At 40.4% G+C, this 11,015-nt stretch overlaps 1 protein-coding gene across 1 annotated transcript; it reads left to right on the top strand.

The window, feature by feature from the left end:
• Positions 1-1,801: 1,801 nt before the first annotated feature.
• On the top strand, positions 1,802-9,418 carry hand2 (heart and neural crest derivatives expressed 2). Its single transcript, XM_022217344.2, has 2 exons — positions 1,802-2,927; positions 8,203-9,418. Exons 1-2 carry the CDS (start codon positions 2,304-2,306, stop codon positions 8,332-8,334), a joined length of 756 nt encoding a protein of 251 aa, XP_022073036.1. The 5' UTR covers positions 1,802-2,303; the 3' UTR covers positions 8,335-9,418.
• The last annotated feature ends 1,597 nt before the right edge of the window (positions 9,419-11,015 follow it).

The raw sequence follows: 11,015 nt of genomic DNA on the forward strand, positions 1-11,015 counted from the left end.
CCTGCTGTCTGCTGCTCAGGGATGTTTTAGGTTTCCTGATAAAGCTACACGGCAGCGAACCGTTTTATATCGGACTTAAATGTCATCTGGCGGCAAGATGGCATCGATATTTTATGACTAATTTACATCAAGATTTTTAAAATATTTGTTAATGGATAAATAAAAACACAAATGTCTGTGATAATCATTATTATTATTATGCATGTAAGGTTTTGGTATTGGACATTTGGTATGACATATAAATAGCTTTAAATTTCCTTAGGTCTAGTGCTATAGTGTTATTATTTTGAGTCGTCTCCGTCCGAGTTTCATCTGCTTGTATTTGGCCTCACGAGTTATTCCTTTGCAAATTAAATTTTAAAAGCGGCAGTTAGCTATTTTAGAAGGACTGTAAATAGCAGTTGAAACGCATAATACAGCCACATTGCAAACACATACATACATACATACATACATATATATATATATATATATATATATATACATACACACACACACACACACACACACACACACACACACACACATATATATATATATATATATATATATATAATGTTGAGACGGCAAACATTTAACAAAAAAATATGACGTTTGTCGCAGCTACATCACCCGTCTATAATTTTGCTATAACCCGAGAATTTATTTATTATTTATCATGTGTGTGTATATATATATATATATATATATATATATATATATATATATATATATATATATATATATACACACACACACAAAACTAAAAAAATAAATGAATGAATATCCTATAACCTTTGCCTCTAACATATAAGGCCATTTTGTTTGATTATTGTAAATGAAAATTTTAAAGTGGAACTAAATGTGAACCTTTGGGTGCAGTAATTTTTGTTATATAGAGAATATAGACCACGATATGAAAATATCTCTCTTTCTCTCTCTCTCTCTCTCTCTCTCTCTCTCTCTCTCTCTCTCTCTGTGTGTGTGTGTGTGTGTGTGTGTGTGTGTGTGTGTGTGTGTGTGTGTGTGTGTGTGTGTGTGTGTGTTTACTATATTCTACTTTGTTATTAACTGACATATCCCATGTTTCCAGGGCTGAGTGTTTGTTGGAAATATTGAAATATTTCAACCACTAGCTCCTGCTACATTAAGATAAAATTAAGGAAAGCGCGTCCTAAACAAGACCCATTAGAAAAGCACATCTAACAAACGTTTGCTGAAGAAGTAATAAATTAAAGAAAAACTCACTTTAATCCGCCAGGCTTAATCTGCTTGAATATGGAGGATATGCGGAGTGGCAACATAAACACAGTCTTTAGTCAAAATGTGATGTATAAATTATTTCCAAATACATTTATACTGGTCCCTCCAGACACAAAACAATTTTATTTTCTTAATCTAGTGTCTAGAATAATAAGTGCAGATTTAAAAATGCATCCCAAAATGAGAGGCAGCTATTTTTGGTCAAAAACAATTTAAAATCCATATATAAGTAACCTCCCTCACTATGCTGCTAACCTTGTGGTACATCGTGTGTAGGCTGCTATAGCGTTCAATGAAACTAGAACAGATCCTCGCGCTTCATTCTTCTCTGCTAATAGTTCCTGTACGCGTAAACCTAGCCAGCCCGCGCGCGCGCCAGCAGGTCTACTTAGCAGGCCCATTGACATTAAGGACAAGTAAACAGAGCTGCAGGTGGGCCGCGATTGGCTGGTACACACTGTGAGGTCACTGTCTCCTCCCCGGTAGTAAAGATGACGTATGAGTGAAGCTCTCTCTCCCTCTCTCCCACTCTCTCACAGTCTAGCAGGATTTCCAATAGCTCAGTATGAGCAGCCAGTAGTGACCCGGTGTCTGGCCGGACTGGTCCTGCCCTGCTGCACGGCGCTGAAGCTCACATCTACCTGACTCCTGGAGGAGGACGGCATGAGGAGCAGCGGGGAGAAAAAGAAGTAATACTGCGAGTGAGTTTCAGGAGGAAGAAGAGGAATAGGCTCCACTGTGACTATATACCCAGAACAACAATGTCCCAGGAGGAGTGGTTTGGACAGAAGTGAGAGGACCACTACAGACGGGTTTAGGCCGGCTCCAGCCTCCTGCTGCAGGAATACCGACCCTGACGGTCGGAAGCCGCTGGATGCAGCATTCAGGATGCAAACATCTGCTCTGAGCAGCAACTAAACAGCCAAAACCAGTCTACAGCTGCAGCATCCCAGCAGGACCTGCGCGTGCGTGCGTGCGTGCGTGCGTGCGTGCGTGTGAGTGAGTGACTGAGTGTGTATGTGTATGTGCGCGTGCCTCGGTGTGTGTCTGTGTGTGTCACTATGAGTCTGGTCTCGGGCTTCCCTCACCACCCGGTCATGCACCACCACGACAGCCACCACTACTCCTTACACGCCGCGGCGGCCGGTCGGTGTCACGAGGACACCGGTGCGCCTCCGTATTTCACGAGCTGGCTTATAAGCCACGCGGATATGTCTCCCACCGAGTACAGCCTCGCGCCCGGCTACAGTCCAGAGTACCATAGCAACAGCGGCGGAGGGTCCACCGGCGGCCTGGACCCCCACCATCACCACCACCACCACCACTACGGCCCCGGCGGCCTGGTTCCGGGGCCCGGCACAATCTCGGTAAACGGAAACACGGTCGGTATGCACCACCACCATCACACACACCCTCGGCCCGTGAAGCGGAGACCCACGGCCAACCGTAAGGAGAGACGGCGGACCCAGAGCATAAACTCGGCCTTTGCGGAGCTGCGGGAGTGTATCCCGAACGTCCCGGCCGACACCAAGCTGTCCAAGATCAAGACGCTGCGGCTGGCCACCAGCTACATCTCCTACCTGATGGACATCCTGGACAAGGACGGACAGCACGGAGACACGCAGGCTTTTAAGGCCGAGCTAAAGAAAACGGAGGCTCGGGAGGAGCGGAGGAAGAGAGAGGCGGTAAGATAAACACCACGGCGCTCCTGAACGGTTGTTTATGAAGAGGAGAGCAGACTAATACGCACATATTAACCTGCACATGCTAGCTTCATTTAGCACAACTTATCACTTAAATATCCTAAACGTTAGCCAAACGCAGGCTACACCTACAGCCTACACTTGTAGCTGAAAGTAATATTTTTTCTGGCTTGCTGCATAAACCCAATAATAAAGAAACGCTGTAGCTAACAGCCCCGCTGCAGATGTAGAGCAAACCCTGGAGAAAATGTGTAGCAGATAAAAATGCTTAATATTACTGTTATTAAAGGCCCTTTTCGTATTTTCAGTTTGACAAAAAGACTTCAGTGGATTATGTAGGTAGATTTTAGGGAGAAACCATAGCCTTGCTGTGATATGCAGATATAAATGTATACTCATATAAATATAAATTCATATAAATTCAATTTATTTTTTTAATTCACTTATTTTTCCCCTGACACAAATCATGACCTTGTTTCACCGGCAATCTTCATGCTGAGAAGACGGGAGTTGCTTTTCGGAAATCGAGTTATTCCTTGTTCTTTAATGGTTTATCTCAGGAAGATTAATGGCTGAAGGTCACTTGGGCATCCAAACACCTTGTCTCATAAGGTCTGCTGTTAACAGAGAGGCAGCGACCGAGAGGAGACACAGCACAGACTCAACACCAGCGTTCATTTAGTGCACTGTCTGCTGGAGGAAATGAAGCCCTGGAGCTCTGCTCGAGGCTGACGGTCACTCTGCTGCCTTATAGAGAAGACTCAGTCCAAGATCCATAAACACACACACACACACACACACACACACACACACACACACGGACCTGATTTGGTGTATCAACCTAGGGGCTGGGACAACGCAAAATCTGGAATTTAGATTTTTTTTTAAATAATAAACTTGTGAATAAAAATAAAGCAAATTTAGTTTCTACCTGCAACAATCAGGCTATAAGCCAGCGCCGCTTTGTATTACTATAAATATAATAATTAGCTCGTTGAATTTATAACTCTGTGATAAATTCAACTCACTAAATACGTCCTGCATAATGACAAAAGCCGCAGAAAATATGGAATTCAGCAGTAGTTTGGTGGCTGCGATTTTATTTTGATTCAATAATAAGCCGGCAGGAATATTGTGCCGATTGGCTGTGGACGGATGTATCCTGATTTACTGAGGGACAGTCTGGATATGTATAGTCAGAGCTAAATTAGCTAATACACAACATCAATTAGTTAACAGTTATTTGATATTTTCGTGATGATTTAGGTCTTGCTCTGGGTGTTCAGGGCAAATGGGTTCTGTAATCTAAATTGTAGTTGGCGCTATATAAATATAATTGATTAGAATTTTATATTTTCATGTTTATTTTATGATAATCTTTTATGGACTTATCTTCTTCATCCATGCAGACACATGGTCACTGTAGAAATGTGCAGACTACACCTCCAAAAGCAGTTAACTCTACCATGTTTTTGTTTTGTTTTGTTTTTTTAACTGAGAGCCTAGAGAACCAGCAGAAACCAAGCAGCCATGCTATGCAGCAGAGAAAAAAAGAGACAGCAGCACAGCGTTTCCTGTGCAGGAATTACACTCACATATACACAAATGAAGGGTAATCTTATAGCCTCATTTACTTGGGAGACCAATTTAAAAAGCCAATGAAGAGAGAGTAAACAGTAAAATGTAAGTATGTTTGCATATTGGTCACTTGACCCTTAACTGTCAATCACTAAATGAAGAAACTTAGTCCCTCCCTGTACCATTGAACCGTACAACAAAAAAGATTGTACACAAAACTGGCATATAGTACAAATGATCGAGCCTATGTAAGAGTGGAGCCAGAAAATTGGTTGCCATTCTCAGACAGCTTGGAGCCAGGAGGGGCCAGGTTCAGCCATACAGACCACCACTATTAGTCCTTACAACACTTTTTGATGGTTTTACCCTCACAGCCTGCTATATTATCCACATAGTTTCGATCCCAGCTCCGCCTCTGCTGCCCATATCCTACAGCTACAGATTTATAAGGGCCTGCATTCGCTGGGAATTTATTTGTTTAGCACATCCAAAAGATTTAAGGTCCCAACTCTCTTTATTATGTGCCTTTTGCACTCAGCTGATCCCCAAACACACGATCCAAACACAGCAGCCAGTACTATCAAATTCCTGTTATTTTATTTTTATGTTACTAAAATATCCTCTTTATGATCATATCTATATTTTCTGCAAACAGAACTAAGCATCTTGCCGCTGTTTCTGCATACTTAGACAAGACTAGCCGCCTGTTGCTTTGACACTTATCTCAGGATAAATCATGCCCACCACATCTTCTGCTACCCACAGTCAACAACATGGAGGCTTGTCCAGTAGTGACATGATGTGTGGAAACAAACAATACCATGTCGGAACAGCACAGAAGAGAATACAAGAGAATAATTGCTTCCTTGCTGCCTATAGGAAGTATGGCGCAGAGGCCTAATTGAAGCCAGAAAGAATTTTTTCCTCACATTTCAAACTGCAGTTGCTAATAGGAGAATCTAGTCATGTTCATAACTCATGTCAACTCTTTCATGAAACCCCAGTTCTGGACTGAAATACACGCTTCCCTGCTATACCAAAAAAATCCTCCGTGAACGCAATTCTTTAATTAGTTTAAAAAAAATTTCCCTGAATGTGTTGTTAGGATGAAACATGGATCAGAGAGATAAGCTAAGGTAAGCCCTTAATGTTGCTGATCCTCCCCAGTCTGCTCTCATATTAATGATCTGAACCCAGGAGTGAATCTAAGAGGAAGAATCTCTGATGGTGAAAATGAGAGGCTGGAGGAGGGTGAGCTTTAAGCGAACTGGTTTGATGTGCATTTGTTTAGTTTGTTGCATTATTATTAAATATTTCAGGGATACAATTTGTGCAGAAGACACATTTGGTTTCATAAGATTGACTAATTTTAGGCTTTACTTTAATTCATGAATCCAGTATTATAAAGATGTGCATATTCATATGTAGCAACTGAATTAGAAAACTTACGTCATCTGAAATCATTTCAGACGTTTAAAACCATTAGGCTTTGGTGACAAAATTACTCTACCATGTCTTTTGATTTTTCTGCAGTTTTATTTTCATTAATTACTTTTTTGTTGTTATTTTTTCTTCTTGTTTGTTATTATTTTGGTGCTAAATTAAATGTAGTAACATTTGTAAGATGAGCTTTAATTTGAGCAGAGGCGCTGCTGACTAATACAGATAATAACAGTCTGGAAACTGACAAGTGGCTCCGACTCCAAACTGATGTCAAGTGTTTGCCGCAAGAGTCTTTACAAATCCTCCTGTTAAGTATCATAAATACTGAAGATCTGGGGGGAGACATCACACATTTGAAGCTGTACATAGAAGATTTACACTTTAAAAAAATAATAATTAGTGATTGCAACAAGATGTAATTAAAACCGATATTTTAGAATTTTGTAAAAAATAATTATTGGCATGAAACAATTCTATGTTCATGGAATCTGCTTGTACCGCACAGCAGTGACATGTGGAATAAAAACATGTAGTGGAAGCCCATTATTTAGTCTGTATGTACAAGTGTCAAATTATGATTGCAGTTGATCCACACCTATTATTATTATTATTATTATTATTATTATTATTATTATTATTATTATTATTGTTCATGTTGTTGTTATTGTTATTATTATTATTATTATTATTACTATTATTATTATTGCAGATGGAGTAAGTGCGGATTAATTTATTTGGATTTCTGCCGTAGATTTCTGTTTTTTCTCATTCAAACACTCCACTTGCTTGCAGGCTTTGCAGACACGTTCTGCAGGGAACACTCGCATTTTATTGGACCTCATGGCTTTATTAACGGATCGGCAAACACAGAAATAATATATTTGCCAATCCAGTTTATTTTTTACACTTTTACCCTTGAAGTTTTTTTTTTTTTTAGCAAATAGTCACCCCTAGATTCAAAGATTTGACACTTCAACGCAATCTGTCTGATCTTTTATGAGCACCTAGCATCCAGTCTATCTCCCTTTTATTAAGCTATTTTCCTTTCGTTTCTCTATATTTAAATTGCTAAACGTACAGCCGCTTCAAAGCTGAAACTGAAAAATGAATTTGCGCAGTAATAAAACATGAAAATTCGTTACGCGGTGTTAAGGAGCCCTGTCGCAACAAACTCCCATATTTAAGAAGAATATGAGCTTTGAACGTGACCAAAAATAAAAATAAAATTACTCATTTTACTTGGAAGCCTTCCTATTTTATATTTTCAGCGTAATATTGAAACAGACTGTTTCACGGACTCTCTCTGGGTCAGATGTCCTCCCTGCTGCTGGGATGGAAGCTGCATTTAATGCGAGCTGAACTGGAGAGTTTTTATTATTATTATTTTATTTTAAAGCTGCACAACGGATGCAGGCTGTTTATGAAGGTCGATGCCATGCACGATGGAAATGTGATTCGGGACTAAATCCAGAAGATCCCGGTGATTCGGTTGAACATAGCCCGAACAATGCATCAGGACCCATCAGGATCCAGGGTTTGCGCTGATTCTGTCTGCGCTCACAATCCGTCCCTGCACTCTAAATCAGTTTGTACCGAGCAGATCAGTTGTTTAATTCCAACTGTTTAGCCTATTATTATTGTTGTTAAAATTTTTAAGAAATAATGGCCATCAGAACTCTGTAATCCTTTAAACTGATTTACAAATACACTGAAACTGTGCGTCCGGTTGTGGCCTATACGCGTGTTTGTGCAAAATGGAGAAGAAAGCAGCCTGTTTGTATAAATAAAAAATAAATAGGACAGAGGCGATTTTACTGCTGCATTGCTGTTCTATATTATTTTTAATATGTTGCGCTCAACGCGTCACAGCTGCTGGCAAAAAATAAATAAAAAATATATACGAAACATAAAGAGTTCTAAATATAAAACGTTCCACAGCAGCTGGAGGGGAAATGTTTGTGAGAGATTTAATGTTGTGTTCAGGGATCTCAGTGTCATGTCTGTGGCATCAAACACCCTCTTTCTTTCTTTCTTTCTTTCTTTCTTTCTTTCTTTCTTTCTTTCTTTCTTTCTTTCTTTCTTTGCCCCCCTTTGACTGTAGATGAGCGTTCAGTGTTTTCATTCTTTGTGATTTTCTGTTTCTGACTGAATGTAAATGCTTAGCCCACACAAAGCAGACTATAGGGGCTCAGTGACATCAGGATGGATAATAAGAATAGCTGTCATGTGCCTGCAGGTGGAGATCCCGAAGACAACTTCATCATCATCCTCATCCTCGTCGTCGTCCTCCTCGTCAGCGGGCGATAAGAAGAGCAAAGGGCGGACGGGGTGGCCTCAGCATGTCTGGGCTCTGGAACTCAAACAGTAGCGCCTCCCTGCCGGGTCCCTGCCTCCCCGCTGCAGGCTGACAGCCCTGTTACTCCCCCGGCCCCGGTCCCGGTCCCGGCCTCACAGACAGCGCTCTGAACAGCTTTGACGCTCGTGGTCGTGTCTCCGGACCTGAAAGCTTCCCACGGCGGTGTGTACGGAGGACGCCGTGCAGCCCGGAGCTCCGTTCACCTCACCGTGGAGGGCATTGAAAGCTGACAGAACATAACCTGGGATTCAGAACTCATCCACCTTTCATCGGAAATAAAATCCTATTCATACAGCCTATATTATGTCCAGAGTTACTTGGCGACATAAATATAAATAATAATTAGAAGAAAGAAAACAGTTGTTTTGTTATTTGACAGCGTAAATCCAAACGTGCAGCTGTGGGTTCAAATATCAGACCACCTTATCAATAAATCAGTAGAATCCGCTGTTCCACTCCCCTGCCATGCCAGGGTAGGAGTGCTACGTGGTGGCCGGGGTGTTTTTCTGAGTGCTCCGTCGTTCTTCAGTTATGTTCTAGCAGACTGTGAAGCTGAGCACAGCTTCAAACCACTCCAGACTGAACGGAGAGCGGGCGGGCGACTCTCCCTTTCTTTCTGCCCAGGAAACGAGCTGGGAGCTGGGATAGGCAGAACCATTTTTCTGTTTCTCTCCTCGATACACGCCAACCAGCCAGCTAGCCACACACACACACACACACGCACACACACACACACAAATACACACACACGGAGAGCTGAGGTGCCCTCGGCTTTATTTAATGGAATATATTTATGTGCAATTTGCCCGTTAGAAGGATTCAAACAGCCGCTGTGGCTGACTGATAACGGACATACTGAGTATCTTTGATTAAAGGTGTATGTGAAGATATCTCTCTCTCTCTCTCTCTCTCTCTCTCTCTTTACTTTTTGAGTTGTAAATGTAGTGACGTCACGGCGATGACGAGGTGTCCGTGTTGTGGTGTGAAAATGTGCTGGGAGTCTAAATAATGCTTCATGTAGGATGTAAACAGTGTCATGAACTGAATAAACCACCAGCTGGTGACATGGTAACTGGTGCAAACTGCTGATTTCTCTCCGTCAGTGGATAAAGCGTCTCATTTTTATTTATTTTCTGTCTCCTCAAGATTGTCATATCCCTATTTTTGAAGAGCATATATGTGTGTGTGTGTGTGTGTGTGTGTGTGTGTGTGTGTGTGTGTGTGTGTGTGTGTGTGTGTGTGTGTGTGTGTGTGTGTGTGTGTGTGTGTGTGTTAAATTTTTATTCACAGTTTTATTCACAAATACATTTCAATAGGGTGTCCTAATGACAAAGATACGTTCCAGAACATATTTTACCTAAACTGATTAAAATTAAAATGGAGGAGTTTAACTCTGTGTTTATGTGTGGATTTGAGTTAGAGATTGGGTCTTGTACAATTTTATTTGCAGCTTCTGCCTTGAAACATAAAATGACGTTTAAAGGAACATTGAGATTTTTTTTTAGTCAAGTGGATGCCCTGTTAGAGATTTGCAGTGGTGTGAACAGAGGCTTTGACACAGTTATTGTGATTACATTGTGGTTTTGACATTTAATTTATAATAACATAAAATAAACAGTTTAGATTCAACTGGGGATTTAAACTGAGGATTTGTATGAAACCTGTTGAAACCTCTAATTGCTCCATTGGACTTGTGGTTTAATTTGTCCTTTGGTGGCCTTTGCAGTGTAGCTTCGAGAAATTAATAAAGTAGAAACCTGTATGCTAAATAGTAATGACACAGAACAATAATAGGTTAAATAGTTGGTTTATCTGCATGATTTGGTAAACTGCAAATTGGTCAGAAATGTACTCAGTTGACGTACAATCTTCACTGTGTTGGGTGCTTCATCCTCAAACTTCAGAATCGATTCAGACCTGAATGGCTTTAGTTTACACTGAGCTCATTTGTTGTATATTTACATTTTATTAAATTGGTCTGTTTTGTTTCAATGTCAAATAATTAACTCAGGAAAATTTGCAAAAATACATTAATATTTTATCATAGAAGAAACTTTAGAGACTGTATTCATACATCTGACAGCTGGTTTTCTTTCACTTAATTCACTTAATCAGTATGTAAAATGTAAAAAAAAAATACAGGAAAATCTTTGTAATTATCCCTTAGTTCAGGTTTTTGTGTTCTAATATCTTCTTCTCTCTGAGCAACAGTCATCAACCCCAGAGGTGCTCAGTTTACCATCAGACAAAACTGGAAAAACTAGCACAAAAAATAAAATAAAATGAACCATATTTTTTAGAAGCTGGTACTGGATTTTGTTTAAAAATGATCAGTTTCATAGCAACAACGTTTGTTTGTTTGTTTGTTTGTTTGTTTTTTCAAACAAATTGACTGAAAACTTTAATTTTCTTAAGGTCTGGCTTTCTGGAGCAGTAATGAAACTATTGAAGCTCATTTGGGACCAAGCAACACATTTCTGCCCCGGTGCCCTGTGGAAGGTTAATACGGCCATGAATGTTCATGCTGCATGCAGTGAGTGGTGAAGAGGGACTGATGTTCAATAATCCAGCTATAGACAGTGTTTAGTACAGTCCTGGGAAATTCGCTGGCATAAATTACTGGTTCAAAGCATATGTGATGAGGTAGGGTTATAATTGGTGAAGTGATGGAAAACATACATAAAAGACTTCAG

The sequence above is a fragment of the Acanthochromis polyacanthus genome, chromosome 3 (assembly GCF_021347895.1).
Source record: "Acanthochromis polyacanthus isolate Apoly-LR-REF ecotype Palm Island chromosome 3, KAUST_Apoly_ChrSc, whole genome shotgun sequence".
In the NCBI taxonomy this organism is placed as follows: domain Eukaryota; kingdom Metazoa; phylum Chordata; class Actinopteri; family Pomacentridae; genus Acanthochromis; species Acanthochromis polyacanthus.

Coding starts and splice junctions, on each gene's coding strand:
- hand2 (XM_022217344.2), top strand. CDS start 2,304: ATGAGTCTGGTCTCGGGCTTCCCTCACCACCCGGTCATGCACCACCAC. Junction 2,928..8,202: donor AGCGGAGGAAGAGAGAGGCG/GTAAGATAAACA, acceptor ATGTGCCTGCAG/GTGGAGATCCCGAAGACAAC.